Raw genomic sequence first — 18,999 nt, 5'->3', positions numbered from 1 at the left:
TTCATGCTTTTCATTAGCAGGGGAAGAATAACCAATATGAAAACATTTATTTTAATAATTTGTAATTTAATTTTTTAGCCCACTTCCCTCTTGAAAAACATGAGACCAAAAGCAGTGTACAAAAACCCCGTTCAGAAATACATTTATAATATAAAAAACGTAGACCGTACTCAAGAATTTAACATCTAAACATTGGGTCACTACAGTTATTATTTATTTATAGTCTGCCTTTCTCACTGATACTCAAGGAAGATTACACAGTGTAAGTCAATGCAATCAATAGCATGTTACATCTGTTTATTTATTTACTTCAGTTGCACCCAAAGCAGCTTACATTGTTCTCCTCTCTCCTCCATTTTATCCTCACAACAACCCTGTGAGGTAGGTTAGGCTGAGAATGTGACTGGCCCAAGATCACCCTGTGAGTTTACATAGCTGAGTGGGGATTCAAACCTGGGTCTTCAAGATTCTAGTCCAGTACTCTAGCCGCCACACTACACTGGCTCTCTAATAAGCAGTGCTATTAGAGTAGGATTACAGAAATTTGAATCAAAACAAAAAGTGTAAGCCATCATATGGTAAACTATGCAGAAAATAGTATTACACAAGTAGAAGGCAATGCAGGGAAGCAGATTATACAGTAGTATAGTCCATAGTCCTGTTTCCTTCATTAAAGCACCTTTCTAAACCATTCCTTTATAATATATCCCTATTACCTTTATAAAGATACCTTCATGAACAGTTCTGTTTTACATAGTTTGTGGAATGACAGAAGCATGGGAGCTTTCCTGATCTCTTCAGGCAAGCAATTTTTCAAGGTTGGAGGTCACAATAAAGAATGCACATTTATAGGAAATTGTTGAATTTGCCCATTTGCAGAGTGGCACTTGCAGAAGGCCCTGCTCAGATGAGCAAAGCTGTTGTGAAACATAAGCAGAGAGGTGGTCCTACAGATAAGAGGATCCAAGGCCATGAAGGTCTTCCTATGAGACAGCCCAGCACCTTGGTGGCACCTGCTGCCAAAGTAACATTTTTAAAAATCTGCACTGCCAGTCATATGTCCAGCAGCCACTCAGAAGCCCTCCTGGGCAAAAGCTCCACCTGTCCCTGCCCACTTTCTGAAGATGCTTGGTGGGTGCCAAAAAAGGTGTCAACAGTTTGCCATAGTGCCCATAAGCACCATGTTATGGACCCTTGTCCTAGAACTTTGATTTCGGTGTGGAAATCTCTCCTCACAGATGCAAGTTTAGGTTACACTTGCAGCAGTATTAGGGCACTTCTCTGACTTTTCTCTTTGAAGAGCTATTTTTCCTCCAGTGTAGATAAATATTATTTAGTGTATATAGTCGTAATCTGTCCAGAAGAGCTGTATATAAGCACAGCACAGTTACTATATTTAAAAAGTTTCCTCCAACTTTTATAGGGGGTTCTTTACTTTGATGTGTTTTGCCTCCGAAGACTGTGACAAAAGCCATGTTCTTTAAACACTGTCATTCCTTTGAAGGTAAGCTCCCTTCTGCCAACAGATACAATCACTGCCTTGTCCATCTCAGAGAAGCTCATAATACTGACTTCTTTGCCTTAACTTCAACAGGCAAGCATGAAGAAACCAATTAAAAAAAAAAGATACCAACTTTAGACTCCATACCTTTCTTTGGGAACAGGCTCTTTCTATATGTCTTCTTCAGTTTGTGTGTCCTGATCATTTTTTAAATTTTTGTTTTAATTTATTTTATTATAAAAACTTTAAAATACAAAAATCAGTCCAAATTCATACTGTCAAATAACAATTAAAATATTTTCATTTTGTTAAGTATAATGTTTAAATTGGAAAGTATTTCTTTAATATCCCATGGTTTTTGCAAAGCGGTTAACTTACATAACATAAAATCTTCCTTAAATTTATTTAAATCTTTTTTAGGAGACAACTTTCCAACATTTAGCAAAAGTTAATCATGTCATGGTGATTTAGTACTGATATCTTTTTGGAATTGTGACAGTATAGTTCAATAGATACAATTCCATGAAAGATTGCAAATTAATATCAAAAGCAAGTCTCGGTAAGTATCTGATGACTTACGCTCGTTTCAACCAATCTCGCCTTCTCTAACATTACTATTCGGAGGACCAGTACTCCTACAATTCTACAGAACAATACAGGAGACGTCATTATGGCCATGAATGCTTTACCCATGAAACCTGGTAGGATAGAGACTAGCAGCATTAATTTGCTTGGGATTCGAAACTTCAGGTTCGCCAGAGAGGTGATTCACTACCTTGTCTGCTTCCCCCTCCCCCGCCGCCAATCGCTCGTTGGGACTGAGATCTGCACTGCCATGTGTATCACAAGTACCTTTGGCAACTGTTCCTTTGACTTCCATACCATACTGTGATAATATCAAGGAGGGAATCCTTTTGTGCCTACCACTGAATTAAATGCTCCTTTAAAAATTCTTTGACTGTATAAAGACCTTCTGGGTAATTTCTGATCCTCTCAAGGCTCTATCAAGGCCCTGATTCAGATTCAGATGAAACTTCCAATTCTTCACTAGCTGAGTAAATTATCTGAATTATAATCTTTTTCTCCATCAGAAGACATTTATCTTTATTTAGAACAGAAGGTGCCAGTGGGAAAAGTACTTGAATTTCAAATTACCAGGCAAACATAAACACAGTCTGATCCACCTTTTGGCATCCTAGGATTTAACTCAGAATCACATGTGACTTTTCCCTCGATTCCTGTTTTTCTGGAACTTGTAAAATAATCTTGAGTCAAACTGACCTTGATTCCTCTAGCTTCCAAGAAGACCTTTACCATCGCCAGTAGAAGGGTATAATTTACTCCCCCCTCCACCCACACCTGCCTCCCAACTTCATCATCATGGAGGCATCCTTAGGAACTGAAAAGGTCACTCCACTTTGTCAAATGCTTTTTCAATGTATGTTAAATACAAAGGCCAGTTATCCTTTTTTTTTACTTCAGCATGATTAATACTTCTGTCCTTAATGAACCCATTCTGGTCAGTGTATGTGTCAGTTATTAAGTTCAGCTTTAGCCAAAATAGTAATAAATACTTCGTAATCCATCAACTCTCACCTATGACAATTAGAAATATCTCCCATCAAGGAGGAGTCATATGTCTAACACTCCATACCTGTATTTCCAGTTAGAGGCTTCCACATATTTGCTGCACCTTCTGCTACCATTCTACAAACAAGCACTTGAAGCCAGCTGGGTGACCTTGGGTCAGTCACAGCTTCTAGCTCTCTCAGCCCCACCCACCTCACAGGGTGTGTTGTTGTGGGGATAATAATAACATACTTTATAAACCAATCTGAGTGGGTGTTAAATCATCCTGAAGGCTGGTATATAAATCGAATGTTATTATTATTATCTATCACAACTACCCACTTTACAGCTATCATGCTTCAGTGATGGCAAACTTCTCTGCGTCCTCTCCCCAGTACTACATTTCTGATTGCCATGGTAAATTTCCAGAGATCAGGCTTAGAGAATTCAAAATATAACAAAAGTTTGATAAATGAATAAAAAAGTACTCATGTTCTATTCAAGTTTTCATGTTTAGCACGGAAACAAGTAAAGGTGCGAGCACAGAGACCTCTTTCCCTTCTTAAGGTATTTCCTAAATGATGTTGGATTTAGGACAGGTGAGCTTTACTTGAAGTCACAGTAAATAAGAATGCATCATTACCTGAGATGTCCAGGTTTGGACTTCTCTCTCAGTTGTTCTCTGCCTTGTGGACAAGATGGAGTCTTTAGGTGAAAGCTTAGTCCATCATGGCTGGCGTGCATCCAAAGAGCTGCCTGAACTGGAAGAGACTTCTCTTCCCAGTGGCCCGAGTTTTTATAATCTCCTCCCTCCTTTTGGGGGATGGCTTTCATGTCCCAAAGGAAGTATCATTTTAGTCTCCCCAGCTTCATGGCTTTGGTGTGACTTAAGAGCAAGGGATGAGGTAGTAAGACTGTTAGCATAACTAAGCATGAGCACTCTCTGCCTGGAGCATGACAGCTCTTATTTCCAACTCCCTTCTGCCAGCTGTCATTCTGCAGTAGAGCTCTTGTCTATGAACAGAGCCAAGTCACAATAATTGAATCATTCTGGTGAATTTTTGGTGAAGGGTGTTTCTACAAAACTACATTACTATCCCAGCAATGCCCCCAGTGCCACCCATTTCTGGGACTGGTAATAGTAGAGCCTAACTAGCAATGGGTCAGTGCTACCAGCACATCTCCAGATACACTGTTAGTAAATCTGAGTTGCTCTGGTGTTTCTTCAGGTTATACCAATAAAAGGCTTAGTTGGTTGTCCTAAACAGTTTAGGATTGTGCTGTGAAACATTTTAATTCTTTTACTGAAATTCTGTTAAAATAAGTTAATACATGGTGTTTTTCAGCGATGTTGTTCCATGCTTGTTATAGTTTGGTTTTTTGTGTTTGTATGTGTGTGTGCACGCACGTGCGTCTGTGTGTGGGTGAGAGAGAAAATACGAGGAAGAACAAATTTCTATGCTGCCTCTTCAGCATCCTGCTCAAGGCAATTTACAGTTAAAAACCACAGTAGGTAAAAAAAAAAGCCAAAACAAGTTGTTAGACATAAGCAGCATAAAAACTATCAATAAAAAAGCAGCAGACTATTAAAAAGCTAATAACATAAAAACCCCTTATTAAAAACCAGGGTGTTTTATCTGGTGCCTAAAAGAAAGTAACATTGGCACCAGGCAAGCCTCAAGGGGAGGGCACTCCAAAGATGAGGTGCCACCGCTTAAAAAAATCCATCTTTAGTTGCCACTAGGGGTGTGCGCTTCGGGTTTCTGATTCGGGTAAATTACCCAAATCGGACCCGATCCGTAAAGATTAGGGATATCCGAATCTGCTGGCCCCGATTCAGAAATATCTAATCAAAGCTTTCCGAAGCATTTGGAATGCTTCAGAAAGCTTCGAGACTGAGTTTAAAGGGCCCCACTGCTGCTTGCAAGCAGCGGCGGGGCCCTTTAAACATCATTCCCCACCTACCTTGTCGGCGGCAATGGTGGCTCCGGCTCCTCTGCCGCCACACTGCTGCCAGAGCCACCACCTCCTCCGGCCCTTCCTGCCCCTCAATTGGCCGTGGTGCACCAGCGGCCATTTGAGGGGCAGGAAGGGCTTTCTCCGCTTCCTTCAGTCCTTCCTGCCCCTCAATTGGCCGTGGTGCACCAGCGGCCATTTGAGGGGCAGGAAGGACTGAAGGAAGCGGAGAAAGCCCTTCCTGCCCCTCAAATGGCCGCCACGGCACCACCACACCGCAGCCAATTGAGGGGCAGGAAGGGCTGGAGGCGGTGGCGGGTGGCGGCTCCAGCCTTCTCCACCGCCCCGCAGGCTCAGGCAGCGGCGCGGCGGCAGAGGAGCAGAACCGGCTGGCTCCAGGCCGTCACAGGCTCGTGCTGCCGCTGCTGCTACCACGGCCCGCCGCCCAGCTGTCAAAGACCCTCCCGCCAGGTAAGTGGGTGGGGGTGGAGGGGTTTCCCCAGGGGGGGGTGGGGGGGGAATTCCCCCCTCCCTTCAGTATGCTCTGAGTATTTACGGAGCATACCGAAGTAAGTAAAATACCTTCCGAAGCATATTTCTGGATTTTTTCCCACTTCAGGGAAACCCGAAACCCCAAACAACACACCTCTAGTTGCCACCCGCTTTACCTCTGAAGGTAGGAGCGCAGAGTACAGGGCTTGAGAGGGAGATCTAACATGGCCTGGATAGTATGGAAAAAAAAGATCCTTTAGATATCCTGGCCCAAAACTATTTTAAGTCCTTAAAGGTAAGAGACAGCACTTTGAATAGTACTGAAACAAATGGATAACCAGTGCAGCTCTTCCACCACAGGAGTGAATGATCCCTGTAACCATTCCCTTACAGTAGCCTGGCTGCTGCATTTTGGAGCAGTTGAAGTTTCCATACATTTTCAAAGGCAGCCCCACATAGAAAGCAAGTATTCAGGACCCCATTCAGGACAGGCTGACTGTGCAGTCCCCAAGAAGCTTCTCCATTGACCAAGAGCACCTTACTCTTTTCTGGAGTGAGCTTCAGTTTATTGGTTCTTATCCATCCCATTACCTTCTCCAGGTGCCTACTCAGGACTTTTAAAGACCCACCTGGCTTGATTTAGGAAATAATGAGCTACTATGGTCAATAGTATTGAAAACTGCTCAGAGGACCAGGATAATCAACAGACATGCACTCCCCCTGTCACTCTCCTGGCAAAGGACATGATTCTGCATGACTAAGGCCATTTCCATCCCAAATCCAGACTGAAATGGGTCTGTATACTCAATCTTTTGTGCAGCCACAACCCACCTGAGCACCTTGCCCAAGAATGGAATATTAACCATCAAGCAGTAGTTGTTTAGGTTATTTTGGTCCAGGGATTGCCTTCTTCAGGAGGATTCTCCTCATCTTCTCTTTCAATATTTTCATTTATTACCTCCTGAACGCTCAAAGAGTCATTAATATCTCCTGGACTCAGTAAACCAGCCAAGCCCAGCTTGATACTTTTAGCCATATGGGGAAAGGCCAAGACTGGATGTGGTGGGCCACACGTTTTGAAGCACTTTGCCTAACTGAAAGTTATCCATCCAATTGAGTTAGCCGTGTTAGTCTGTAGTAGCAAAATCAGGCATCTGATGAAGAGAACTTGATTCTCGAAAGCTTATGCTACAATAAAATAAAATTGGTTAGTCTTAAAGGTGCTACTGGACTCTTTTTGATTATCCATCCAATAACATTCTGAGGTTGAACCAGTCCAATTCTGGTGTCTAAGTCATGAAGGATGTGAGCAATTTTATTTGCAAAATGCTTTGCAAAGGAATTATGATAGGGTAGTGTGATTTCCAGGTCAACATTCACCAGCAATAAAAGCCCTCTCACAATCTGGAAAAGCCGCACAGGACAGCATTGTGCAGATGCCATGGTGGGCAGGAAAGTGAGCTTCCTTAGCTGCCATCATTACCACAAGAGTAGACACAGTGATGCGCTGTCACCTGTGTCCAGTTGCATTCACTTAGCGTTTTTCTCCACTTGTGCTTTATTATTCCTTTCTATTGACACTGCAGTCAGATACTGCAGAAGCTTGTTTCTATAAATAGCTATGATCTCACTGTCTTTTAGTGCTTCATTGTGTTTTGACATTTACTGAGATGTAGACAGTAGAAAGTGTTCTTTGCGTATTCAATGCCTTCTTCTAAACAATACCATTTTAAAAGTAAGTATATCGAGTGGAAGGAAAACAGTGGTGTATATTGAGCAATGAAAAAAACAGTGTGAAAGAAACATTTTATAGAGATGAAATTTGATTACTTAATCTCATGTTTTGAACAATGATCGAGTTTAACAGAATTTGTACTAACTTAATGGGTTCTTTTAAAGAATTGATTCCTTTGAACAATTGTGCTGGCTCTACCTTCTAGTATACAAAGTTTTTCCAACAGCCATCAGCCTTATCTAAAGTTCCGTAGGTCCTGTCATAGAGATGTGGGATTCTGTGGGCACATGGGCCCCTCATTCATTGTAGCATTGGAACAGCTCCGTGGAGACGCAGAATTCCCTTGCTTATACTTAAGCCTGTGCTGTGTGCACACCCTGATTTATATCTGGTAGTAAGATTTTATTACATGATTTTGGTTGACAGGCATCATCATGGGGCATAATTGCCAATTTCGGTGCTCTGCCAGTGTGAATAGTTGTGTGCATTTGCAACTATCCATATTTATAGAACAGCTGTCTGAAATGTGAAAGAAATAATAAACAGCAGCCTGTGGTGCCTGTCTTGTAGCTGCAACAGATGAACACAGTATTGGCTACCTCTTTGGAATTATTACCATGGTTATTTTACACTACACTACACTACACTACACAACGGTTTCATTGTTAGAGTGACTGAAGCAAGGAAATTAAAGTCACCTGATAACTAAGGAACAAGCAGCTTTTGGAAGCAAACTGCTTTGGTCACATTATAATTTCTATCTTTGACATTGTTTTACTCTTGCTCAGGTGGGTTGTCTCATCCTGCATGGCAATTGGCATCAGAGATGCTGGACCACTAGCAGCTCAGAACAGATTGGTCTGGCTGCCAACCACTTCAGTCTGTATTTGTGCTCTGTGTGACCCCACTTGTGGAAAGTGGTGATGGTGGGAAGCAGGAGGGATCTTGATTTTCTCCACTGAATGAAAAAGAGTCCAGTAGCACCTTTAAGACTAACCAATTTTATTGTAGCATAAGCTTTCGAGAATCGCAGTTCTCTTCGTCAGATGCACGGCTAACTTTTCTGGATCTATGACTGAATGGGCTTCTATGGGATGTTTTTCAGCTATGCCAGGATTTTCAATGGTATTTCAGCAGCATTGAAGATGTGCCTGGCCCACAGGATGCCTCTGATGTTGTCCAGTTTCATGCTAGAATAGAATAGAATAGAATAGAATAGAATAGAATAGAATAGAATAGAATAGAATAGAATAGAATAGAATAGAATAGAATAGAATAGGGATTATGCAAGCACAGTGTGGACAGATACAGTATGCTGCTGGATACAGCGGCGTACCTTTGAAATAGTATGGTATAGTTGCTATTCTAAATCCTTTCCCAGCTGGGGTTTAGGATTATGTTAGTAGTTCCTAAAGATCATTAGGAATTGCTCTAAGATTGAGTCTTAGCAAGAAAGGTCAGCTATAAATGAAATAAATAGAAACAAATCAAAACATGGGAAAAGATTGAAGGGGAATTGGTTTGAAAGTATATGACATAGGGCTTTCCCACATACTTGACTTATTCCTGATATTCTTAGCATTTACTCCCCAAGCGCTGGCATCGGTTTGGGTATGGTTCTTCTGCAAATCTGCCCTCTCTTTGCATTTCTACAGTTGTGGAGTTGGTTTATTTGTTCTGTACTTGCCTTAAATAATCAGGATTTTCAGGTGAGGGTGCTGTTGTCATTGGTGGTATTGGGGACTTCACAGCACACAATTTTTTTAATATTTTGCACAGGCTTATAACGTTATATCAATATAAGGACTGAATTAAAAAAAGATGGAAAATGACCTTATAGAGAGGAACAATATTCTGTAGCTCAAATGTGCTGTTATAATATTTTGTTCATGTTTTTATGTATTGTTATTGTCTTTTTCTTTTCAAATAAACTTTTTAACTGAGGGGGGGGGAGAAAATGACCTTATGGGGAAGTCTTTGCGTGGAGAAACCTATAAGGGGAGCAGCTCCACCGCCCATACTAAAGTGCCCTCCCCCTGCAGTCCAGACTGGTGAGTCCCTCCCTGGCTGACCCAGAGCTATGAGGTAGAGACCAGCAGTGGCAGGGCAAACTGACCTCTGTTGCAGTGGAGCCTAGAGCAGCAGTGGCTGTGTACTTTTCAAACCATGCTGCTTTTTCTGGTGCCAGCAGAGGCCACCACCCCCTTCCTTGGACCCACAGGTTTTTGCAATATTTCTTAAAAATTGTCATTTTCATAGTGTTCTGTCGACATACTGTTGTAGCAATGCATGCAGCAGATTCTCTGAATTCCCAGCTTTAACTTAATAAAAAAAGTCTTTAGCCCCATCCCTTATAGAGATGTAAGAGGAAAGTTTTACCTTTGCAATGGAATGAGCTAGAGACTTTTTTTTTAATGACTGAATGTGGCATTGAGTTATTGCTTTTCCAATTCTCATGCCTCCACCTCTGAGCTGCAACTAATGAGTGGAGAGAACGGTGTGTGTTTCTGAGGTGGTCATTTTTTGTCTCTCCATTGACTTCTATGGGAGCACGATTGCAATTACCTTTTTTCCCCACTGTAACTTTCCATTGCTGAGGAGGCACCCTTGTCTGGCTGAAGTGACCTGAAAATAGAACTCAGTGATCTTAATGATAAAATAGTCACTTGAAAGAAAGTGATCTGTCCTCCTTCCCTCTTAAAACATTAATACTCGGTGGTTCGTCTTCTAAGCACCATTTTTCATGGCACCTGCACCATGTTCTAGGAGAGTGAACGACTTCTTTAGAAATTAGAGGAATTTCATTATGGGGTCAAGATGATGATGAAGAATGTCATTTATACCCCATCTTTCTCGGTGAGACTCAAGACAGATTACAAAACATGAAAGCCAATTCAGTCAGACAGCAATGATCTCCATTAAACACTGCAGTAGAACTGGACAACAGTACAAACAAAGACCAAGGCATAACATAACAAAGAAAGGGGGCCACAAATGTAGAGGACATTTTAGTAACACATACAATAAACATTGCAATAAACTTACAATACTGTCCTGTATAGAAGTGATCTCCGTCCTGAGCTGTACCATTATTCTAACATTCCAATCCCTGCATAAAAATGCCTTCCTGAACATTTTTGTTTTGCACTATGAAATGACAGAAGGGAGGGGCCTTCCTGACCACCTCAAGCAGGTTGTTCCACTGGGTGGAAGCCACACAGAGAATACCCGTAAATAGACAGTTGCAGATCTTACTGTTTATATGGGAGTATCTTCAGAAGGATTTGCTCAGATCAGCAAATCTTCTGCAGTGGGGCATAGCAGGACAGGTGGTTCTGCAGATATAAGTCCAAGGCCATTAAGGGCTTTGTAGGTAGTAACCTGAGCCTTATGTTGAACCCAGCAATTAATCAGTAGTCAATGGCAATGAGTATGACAAGCACATTTGCTTTGTGACCGATAGTAGGAACAATATCAGCAAAAGAGGCACCTCTGGAAACTAAATCCACACAGTCCTCACAAGGGTTTCCGAAAACAATCAATAGAAAATTCAATGCACACTCATAAATAGAATAATGAATAACAATTCATACAAATTCTTATAATATAGAATCACTCAATGAATAGGTAAATGAGTCATAAATTCAAAATACAAAACCAGTAGTGACTCTATACAAAAGCCAAACCATCACTATGGGTATACAGATTCTCATAAGTGCAATTCATGGACCGTATAACTCTACAAGTATCCAACAGTGTGTATAAAGTCTTATTTAATTTCAGTCCTGAAAAGTCTGCTCATATAGACAAAACACTGCGGTACGTGTAGGTGATGATCCAATGAAGTAGACAATTAATGGGAGACCCCGCTCAAGCCTCTGATGGAATGTCACGGATGTAAAACGCGGTTGAGTCCCATAATAGTGTAGTTTCTGTTGATTTCTATATCTTTAGGTGGAGGAGTACAGATGAAGCGGGACCCGAGGGGAGGGGCCCCTCTCCTCCTGTTCACCCAACAAGCAGCCGACAAAGATAAATGAGTTTGTTTCACAGATGTTATCTTCCTCAGGGGCCACTTGTGTCCACCCATACAATAAATTCAAGTTGTCCACTCATCCAAATAAATCAATTTCAGGTGCTCTCTGTTCTGTGCACGCCATGGTCTCAGTGATTCCACCTTGACAAGGAAAGGCAAATTAGAGAGAGAGAGATAATTGGCCACACCATTACTCTCTAGTGATGACTACTTGTTTTAAAGCCCAGGGGAAGGGTGCCCTGAATCAGTGGTGATTTATAATGGGAGTTAGGGACCCACTGGTGACCATTCCGGGCTTTCAGTAACCCCAAGACATTTAAGAACCCAAAGTATAAGCGTGGACTTCACAGATCCCAGGATACTGTCAGCATCTAACACCATTAACAAGATCAAGTGATCCATAAATGTTACAGGAGAGTGCACTAGGGCTTACTAGTGTCTCAGCATCCAAATCAAATTGTGTTTGAGAAGTTTTCTCAGCAAAAAAAATTACACTAGTGTCACAATCATCAGGTCCTCGGAATTTAAAGGCTCAGACTTTGGAGTCAATTGCCAGTATTCTTTAAACAACTAAGCTGGGCCTGAACTAGCTGATGCAGTGGTAATAGCAAAGTAGTATTTCTTTGCCTCTCTTACTGCTGCTTCATAGATCTTCCAGGAAGATCTATAGCACATTCTGTCTGATTCAGTTCACCTTTTTTGCCAGCGCTGTTCTAGACGTCTCCAGTCCTCTGCTAGTCTCTCAGCTGTATAGTAAACCAAGGCGATTGTACCAAGGTTGTGGAGAGGTAGGGTTTTTTGGTATGAGTCTGGCTCAACAAACACAGCTGAATTAGGTAATGGAACAGGGTGTACCATTATGGAATGCTGGCCCATAAAACAAATCTTGGTGTAGAGAAGGGTTCTTTCTAATCGCCCCTTCTCCTGCAACATTAAAGTAAAACTTGAAGGGAATTTTTATCATAAGAGAAGCATTATTTTTTTTTAACATTCAGCTTTATAGAGCTGTGAAGAAGTCGTCAAAATCCTGCATGCTGTTTTGTGTCATAACCCTGACTTGCAAGCTCTTCTCTTCATTCCAGATACACAAGGGCTAAAGTTCAACAATAGTAGGGAGAGACAACCCTCCATGCTCAGAGGTACTCTGGTAATTAAAAAGGATTATGTACTTATAGTTATGCATTGTTTGTCTGTGTTTGAGGTGTAGCACAGAGTATACAGTAGTCACAAGGATCTGGTGGTTGATGGGCATTGCGAATGTGGTGCTTTGCAATCCACAGAGTGAGTACCCCTGAATTAAAAAACAATATAATCCTTAATAACTTTATCATCGTTATTGATACGATTGGACTTCAAGAATAAAATCTTTTTATAATTTAGACCTGATTAGTGTTTGTTAGTGTTAGTTGTTAAAACACTGAATATAGTCTTTCTACTTTTTGTGGACTTCATGAATCTGATCATACTAATACGTTGTGAGACTTAGCCGCTGAACGCAGTTTTGCAGTTCTCCATTAAATATTCATGACAATGTATGCCTTTTCTGTTTAGCTGACATGCTCATTAAGTAGAGAAGATTTTATTGTTTCCCAAAGAATGGTAAGGGTCGGAAGCTCTCATCAGTTCTGTTCAGCACTTGTGGCCCGTCTGAGGTTTTTTTGGTGACTGAAATAGTATGAGTCATGTTTGACACACCATGCTATGAATATAATGAATGGGAATGATGTTGATGATTTCTGCAGCTGGCGTACTCTTCTGCTGCCGAAGGCATATGAGCTAGATTCGTTTGTAACAAGAAATGAAAACATGAAGGCTTTCATTGGAAAGGCTTTCATTTACGTCTGTAACAAAAACTGGTTTACTGGCAAAATCATTTGTATGCTAGCGAAGAAAGTCTCTGTGTTGGTTGCTGGCATTATACACTGTATATTTCCCACCTTGGTAGTGGAGACTTTGGGAGGTAAACTACATACATGGGAATGTTCCTGACTCTTAAGGGCCCCAATCCAGAGAAAGTCTTGCTTAAATCTCATTCAGATCTACCATTAGTTTCAATATGAAGTAAGCACAATTTAGAATTTTAGCATGAATTGATATGAATTGCTGTCTATGAATTGATCTAGTATCCTTTTAAAGCTATCTGTGCTTGACACCATCGCTACATTCACTGGCTGTGAGTTCCATTTGGTTATTTGAGTAAAAAAGTATTTTTTGTCCATTCCCCATTAGGGTTCCTATTCCTCTGGTGAACCCCTGTCACTGCTCATCTGGCCAGCAAGGGAAAATGATGCAGAAAATAGGCTCAGGAGCCCCTCACTAGATTGGGGGCCAATTTTTATCAATTCAGCCCTGTGCAGGGGCTTTCACTTCCTTGTCACGCTGGGAATGATATCATTCCCGGTGTAACAAAGAACTGCTCCGGAGCGTGCTCACAAGGTAAGTCCTCCTGGTGCCCATTGTAGTATCCAGAAAGCCAAAAATAATTTTACTAAGTTATTTGCATGGTCATATAATTAGAGACAGAAAAGGAAAACAAAAGGGCTGCACCAGTAAAAAAAAAAAAAAAAACTAAAAACAAGGAGGAAAAACAACAAGTTATTGGTGCAAGGAAGAGACAATAAATATTGTAATGATAAAATGTTGTGATCCCATATATATAGCTCTAGTGTGCTTACTGTCACTTCTCCAGGAAATGTACAATACAACATAATTAGCTGGTAATAATAAAATGGTTCTAATACAAATACAAAGTTTATTTTAAGATACACAAATATTAAATACCAAAGATGAAATGGAAACACAAAATAAAAATACATTCCAAAGGTTGAGATGGAAAGTCCCAATAACAGTTAGTTAGGATTAAAAGAGCAAGCTAAAAGTATGTAAAGGCCTACTCTAAATTAAATCTGCTGAAAGTAGCATAACTTTGTTTTAAAAGCTTTAAAAAGTTTTTTATCAAATATATACAAAGGTTGGCCTCTGAAGAAAAATCCTACGTATTGTCAGAATAGGGTAGAACCAGCCTGCTAGTTAATTGTCTCTTTGACATGTCTTGTGAAAACAGAGAGTGGAACAAGCAGAATGAAACTGTAGTATTTTTTCATATTTTTAATTAATTTTTTTCCAGTTAATGTTACTCTTGTGTTCTGCCATGCATGACTTTCAACTTATATTTGTTTTTCCCAAATATAGCTTATCATAAAGATGGTTGTTTATATCATCAGATGTTCTTTTTTGGAAAAAAATAGATGATCCTTTGGTTAAACATTTTATAAAACATAATAACTGCTTTAAGGATTTTATATTTTGGGCCATAGAAAAACTTGATTGCCAGAATGACAAATTGCTGTTGAAAAAAAGAGCCTGAATGGATTTTAAGATTCCACATACTGGTTCCCAAAGAGTTAAATAAAGATTTGGAATTCCAACAGCTGTTCTAGATATAAGATTATAGTTTGATCCTGCTTTTTTCACTCTTAAGAATTCTGTTTTTACTAGACATATATTTGTGTTAGAACATTTTTATTAATACCAGCTGATTGTGTTATATAATCAGCTAGTAAGACAATAGTGAAATGCATTCAGTCTACATATTTTTCATATATGAGATCACAATATTTTGTCATATAATTGCAGGCCAACATCTTACGATAGCTGATCTGTTGATCACTGCAAAAATGATCTTTGCAAAAAATTGGCAAGTTGCTAAGTTAGTATTAGTTAAATCTTGAATATGCCAGGTGCAAGGCATATTAGATTTTTATTACAACATGTAAACCTTTTATCGGCTTTTGGAAACTATCATTAGTTAGATACTGACATCAATATATCTAATTCTCAGCATGGCTCCATCTATGGAAACTTGGATCAGGAGATTGGGGTCATGGACATAGATTCTACAAATCTGAGCAAATCTCCAGTTTGCAAAAAAAGTCTGAAATAAAAAAAATCCATTGGGCATAAAAGCAGCTCCTGTAGTTTTAAGAAACAAATGCCCTCAGTGTTCACTGCTAGGCAACCACAACAGTATTGCAGTCTTCAACTTTGGGTTCTGTTGTTACAGGGCAGCAAGGGGGGGCAGGGCCCTTTCCTGGGCTGCTTTGGCTTTTGAACGAAGACTTACTACTACCCAACTTGCATGTTTCACCCAGGCCCAGCTGCTTGCTGCTCAACAACAGCCACTCCACAATAGCTAGTGTAGCCTTTCGCATTAGGACCTGGGAGACCCAGTTTGAATCCCCATTTTGCCATGGAAGTTCCCAGGGTGACTTAGGACCAGTTACACATTTTCAGTGTAACCTATCCCACTGGATTGCTGTGAAGATAAAATGGAGGAGAAGAGAATGAAATAAGCTGATTTGGATGGGATATAAAAGATGTAAATAAATAAGTGTATCTGAAGATGGAAGGCAGATCAATGATAGGTTGATGGGTGAATGGGAAGGAGACAAGGAAGCAGGGAAAGTGAGGATATGGGGAAAGAGGAAATAGTGTGGGGAAGGGGATACAGGAGAAAAGGACTTTGCAAGTCCTTGCAGGTTCCCCATTGCACAGTTTGGTCCAGTCTAGCAACTGCTACTGTACAGTATGGCCAGAGTTTTTCTAGGGAAAGACTGCCTGGGGAGGGAAGGAGGGAAAGCTGAAGTTAGGTGGGCAGATAAAGGTAGGTTGGGTGGTGGGTGGGAAGGAGAGAAAGAAGCAGGAAAACCTGAGAGACTATGGGGCTTTCAGGAAAGGGGAAGAGGAACTGGGAGATGGGAAAATGAAATGCCCCCGGTAATTCCTTGCAGGTCCCTCCCATATCAATATTTCTTATTCTCTGTAAATAAATTGGTAGAGAGACAATAGGGTTGATCCAGCTGTTATCTCCATATACTGCTGATACCAAGCATGCTATCTCTGGAGATAATGAACATTGTTGGACCAAAGAGAGAGTGAAAAAATAGTAGTCAGTTTTGTCCATAGCAAAATCCAAGAACAAAAGCTGACTGACTGATAAAAAGACCTTTATACTGTGGTCTTGAAATATCTTTCCCCTTTTTCTTTTCCACCCTAATGAAGATTTCTGGAGAATTAAAAACTTGCACATTGTAGTGTTTGCTGATTCATATTAATTAACTAGAATTTTAGCTGATTAATCTGCCAATTAAAAGTTGCAACATTAATTTTCATTCAAATTATTTTAAAAAATCAGCATACTTAAGTACTGATATTGGCAGTGGAATGTCTGATCCCTCTTTTTGTGCAGAGATCCATCCTGACATGAGGAACAGGAAGATTTATAAAGTTTAATCCTTGTTCCTCTGTGAGCATATATGCAGCCTGTCAAAATAGACAGCACTTCTTTCTTCTTAGGTGGTTTTTAAGGAGGGACTTCATTCTGAAGAGTTTCATGTGGCATGCAGGATCACCTCCATTCCAAAATGCCTTTTAAAACTGAGTTATGATACAATATTTTTGATTCAACAAACGCATTATTGATTGGAGATGGATTGGCCTTTTTGACTTCATTTTGCAGTTGATGTGACCACCGCACTACCTTTGCAAGTTGCACCATCTGTAGTCCCCATGGATCTCCACCTGGACCATCAATTCTCCATGCCAGTGGCAGAACCTACATTACGAGAACAGCAGCTCCAGCAGGAACTTCTGGCCCTCAAACAAAAACAACAGATCCAGAGACAGATCCTCATAGCAGAATTCCAGAGACAACATGATCAGCTGTCTCGTCAGCATGAAGCTCAGCTACATGAACATGTTAAGGTGAGTGATGTAACTAAAAACCCTAAGTAGCAAAAGTTGAGGCCGTTAACTTAGGGACAGAATCTCTAAGTAATGATGTGAATTTATGTATGTATGTATATCTGTATGCATTTACCCTGACTTGGATAGCCCAGGCAAGCCCCATCTTATCAGATCTCAGAAGCTAAGCAGGGTTGGCCTTGGTTAGTAATTGGATGAGGAGACCTCCAACAAAGACCAGGGTTGCAGAGGCAGGCAATGGCAAACCACCTCTATCAGTCTCTTGCCACGAAAACCCCAGCAGCGTCATCTTAAGTCAGCTATGTCACTCACCGCCACTGTGTATGCATTTAAGCATTTATATCCTGCTTTTCTCCAAAAAAACCCCCAATGGTTTATAACAAGAAAAATATATAAATAAACCAGCACACAGCAAATAAAACAAAAAAGCAAAACAAGTGTTATATCAAACAGGTCCTGGTGTCATTGGCTGGCTTGATTGAAAACAGGCTGTGAACCACAGGCTAAAAGACAAAAGATCAAGAGCCCTTTTGGCTCTGGTTCCTTGGCTCATGCTTAAGGGCTTTCACATGTGGCAACATCCAAGCTTTATAAAGTACCTAAATGAGGAAGGGAAAAGTAATTCTCAGCAAAGATGTTATTTCTCTTGCTCCTTCCCTTCCATCCTCTGACAGCTTTGTGAGCCCTGATTCACTAAAAGACAATATAAATGCAGTGTGTAAGTAAAATGCAAATACAAAAAAAAATCATTCATTAAATTCCTTAACTCACTGATTGAAATACTAGGAGACTTTGCCAGCAGTTCAAAATTGCTTTTTGGTGGGAGTGGTTCTGATGTGCACTCTGGTGGGAGTGTTTTTACATAGAATAGTGTGGTGTACTAGTTAGGGTATCTGACTAGGGTCTGGGCGACCTGGTTTCGAATCTCACTGCACCATGAAGTTTTCATGGAGATCTTGGGACAGTCACTTTTTAGCTAGTCTAACCAACTTCACGGAATTGTTTGGTAGATAAAAGAGGGAAAGGAGAACAGTTCTCTAAGTTATTTGGATAGAATAAAAATGCGACTGATGCGTATCTTCTCAAACATTGGCAGCCATGTCTGGAGCCTCCCCAAATTACGTAGCCCCACTGTTTTGACTCACAGAAAGTGTGACAGTTTCAATTCCACCACCACCCCTCTGCTTTGGGTGTGTTTTTGGACCTTTTCCTTTGTGTCAAGTTCTTCCTTTATGTTTTAATATTATTTTTGCATATAGGTGTAAAATGCTATAAAAATCCTCTAAAAGAAACAAACCTATAAGAAGAGTGGGCTATTCCAATTTTTATAAAGAATCGTGCTAGGGCTTGAAATTGCCTAAAATTTAAACCTTCTGTCTTGGGAGTATTTTAGTCCTAATCAGAACTAGTGTTGTGGTTAAAGTGTTATTCCTGAGCTGTGAAGCTCAGTGGGTGACCTTGGTCCATTCACATGTTCTCAGCCTAACTTACCTCACAGAGCTGTTATGATGATGATAAAATAGAAGAGGCCAGAAAATTACATAACCCTGAATTCTTTGGATGAAGGCTTGAATATAAAATTATCTTCTGCTTCTTAATAATTTTAGGTGATGATGTTACCGGAATTGGTCTCCTTGTGAGTAAGAGGGGGGGAATTAGCAGCAAGGAGAAGGCTGTGTGAGCGAAGTAACAAAGCAAGACACTCTACCAATTTTTATGGGGTCCCCTCCCCAAGGAAACTAATGAAACGGGTGGTCTTCAAAGTCAAAAGAGTAATTTTTATTTAAATGGGAAAACACACACAAGCTGCAAGCATACAGGATTCCTAGGAAAAGCAGTGGTGAAAGTGGAATCGATTTGAGGGATTTCAGATGATGATTACCTATCCACGAAGAGCAGTAGTCCACAGGGGAAGAGGCCTTCAAACGGCCAGCGTTCTTGACCAGG

At 40.5% G+C, this 18,999-nt stretch overlaps 1 protein-coding gene across 1 annotated transcript in view; it reads left to right on the top strand.

Annotated features, from left to right (window-relative positions):
• Window positions 1-18,999, top strand: part of HDAC4 (histone deacetylase 4) — a 173,261-nt gene that overhangs the window by 58,648 nt on the left and 95,614 nt on the right. Inside the window, exon 4 of the mRNA XM_054970213.1 lies at window positions 16,808-17,052. Within this exon, the coding sequence (XP_054826188.1) occupies window positions 16,808-17,052 (245 nt within the window). The remainder of the gene's footprint in view (window positions 1-16,807; window positions 17,053-18,999) is intronic.

This window comes from Eublepharis macularius, chromosome 1 (genome assembly GCF_028583425.1).
Source record: "Eublepharis macularius isolate TG4126 chromosome 1, MPM_Emac_v1.0, whole genome shotgun sequence".
Lineage (NCBI taxonomy): Eukaryota > Metazoa > Chordata > Lepidosauria > Squamata > Eublepharidae > Eublepharis > Eublepharis macularius.
Note: the sequence above shows the minus strand (reverse complement) of the source record. Positions and strands in the feature narration are given on the sequence as shown.